At 46.4% G+C, this 2,106-nt stretch overlaps 1 protein-coding gene across 1 annotated transcript; it reads right to left on the minus strand.

Annotated features, from left to right (window-relative positions):
• Nucleotides 1–284: 284 nt before the first annotated feature.
• Nucleotides 285–1,235, minus strand: T265_11004 (hypothetical protein; the record flags this gene model as incomplete). The annotated part of the gene is made up of 1 exon (XM_009177540.1): nucleotides 285–1,235. One exon carries the CDS (start codon nucleotides 1,233–1,235, stop codon nucleotides 285–287), a length of 951 nt encoding a protein of 316 aa, XP_009175804.1.
• Nucleotides 1,236–2,106: the final 871 nt, after the last annotated feature.

Consider the following 2,106-nt stretch of genomic DNA (forward strand, 5'->3'; position numbering starts at 1 on the left):
AAAGATGAAGGACGGAAGTCCTGAAACAGTTTAGTTGGATTGGCAGTACTCACCACACCGATTATCGATTATTCCGACCCAACCAAACTTAGCTGTGAATCGCGCTTTAGAAAAATCCAAGGGAAAGAATGCGCACGAAAATTTTTCCGTATGAATACAATTCCGTAAATATGGACAAGAGAGAAATCATTTGTGTTCAGGATTGTTTGATTTTCTTGAATCATGTTCAGAAAGATTCTTCCATTAGTGTTAGGCTGGCACGCATGAACACGTTTCTTATTCACCTAAGTTTCATTTGCGTTTCCATCTTCGGTGTGCTGGATATTGAGACCGGTTGATGGAGAGAGATTCGACGAAGTTGTGTTCACGACAAGTCGCTTTGTGTTGTCTGGAAATCTGGAAGCTCCGTCCTTCTGATTAGTTCTCGGTAAGGAATACTCGGGCAAGTTGGTTTTGATGGATGGATCTAGTTGTGACCCACTTTCGGGCCTCTTCGGACGGTGTAAGTCAGGCGAGGACATGACCGTACCCATCAAATCGTGGTTTGTACGTATCCTATCCCACCCACGTGAAGTGGATCCTGGTGAGATGTGTGGTGACCATTGTTGAGACGGGATTGGCTGCCACTTTCCCGCAACTGGATTTACGAAATGTGAATCAGATTGACATGGATAATCACCTGAACTTGTGCGTAGACGTTGTCCCCGACGAACGTTCCTCTCCTGACTCTTCATACGTCGTTGCTTGATATTATCAAATACGTCGGCAAATTCTTTTCTCTCGATGGCGATGCGTTTCAATTCCCGTTCGAGCTCTCTGTCCAAAAGCATGTGTACCGCGTTAAGACGGTTTCGCTCGATAATGTTTCGTGTCTTCACGTAACGAGCCACAGATGGGTTCAGAGAACATTTCTCCCACTCGGCTTCTTCACGCAACCAGTTCAGGTGAACGGCGTCGTTGGAAGAACATCTTGTGGAGAAACCAGTGCAAAGTGGAGAAGAACTGCAGCTTTCGGGGGCTCGTATTCCAAGCCTCGGGGATACATTCCTCATGGGAGAACGTAGCGATGGTGATAAGCCAGGCGGCTTTGGAGCTGGGAGATGACCAGATATATCTTGAGCTGATTTCATGAGTACAATCAAAGTGCCGCCAAATATGCGCAATGAATGCCAAATGTAAGAATCATGTGTTTGTCCGACCACCATGACGAACGCCCACTCAACACTGATATGCATGCACCGTGTGATTGCCGACATCGCGCATTCGTACGCACACAGTTCAGTCAAAGAAACGGACCAATCAGCGACGAGCATCTATTTTCGTTCTGGTCTCCAGACACGTGCAAATACAAAATTAGCATATGGCTTATTCTGCCCTCGTTTTCATTCATCTGGGTTTTGTCTCTTCCCATGAATGTCCTCAAAACTTTGAGCGAGACACTGACGTCCTGAAGTCTCATTTCCGAACCTTTTATTGTCGAGACTAAACCTAAACTATCTGACTGCTGACCCCCGCTCCAGTGTCTTTGTGCCGAAAAAAGACTCGCTGACAAGCAACACAACGGATTTATTGCAACAAGTGAGTGCAAAAGCTACAACGGCACCGCCCTATTCAAAAGTCACTTTTTCATATCGGTCCAGGCTGTCTGATCGACGTTTAGTGAACATCGTTCAGTGTCGATCATGCTTGTACGAAATGCCTGAGCACTTATCGTAGTCGGTCGTGCTTCTGTGGCGTGTCTGAAACCTCATTGGCCTTTGCCAAATTTACTGAGTGATTGGCTGACCTGGGTGTCTGATGGCCTCCCTAGTGAGATTGTGGTGGAGTTTCGGGGTCTCCGCAGGTTCCAGGCATTCTCAGATTATTATCAGGAATCTGACTTTCCTGACTCTCATCCTATTCCAAGAGCATTTGGCGATGAGGATGGCCAGTGCGTACTTTCGCCCCTTATCCCATTATTTCGAAAAGCCCGAAGTGGGCGGAAAATTTCAGTTTGAAGTGTTTCTGATAAGTTCTAGGTGTTTGCGGGACTTGTAGAATTCGCGTTCACATCTTTCTTTCGATTTGATTTCCCCCTTTTCTGGCCTACCTATTCTGGTGAGCACA

This window comes from Opisthorchis viverrini, assembly GCF_000715545.1.
Source record: "Opisthorchis viverrini unplaced genomic scaffold opera_v5_432, whole genome shotgun sequence".
Classification (NCBI taxonomy): Eukaryota; Metazoa; Platyhelminthes; class Trematoda; order Opisthorchiida; family Opisthorchiidae; genus Opisthorchis; species Opisthorchis viverrini.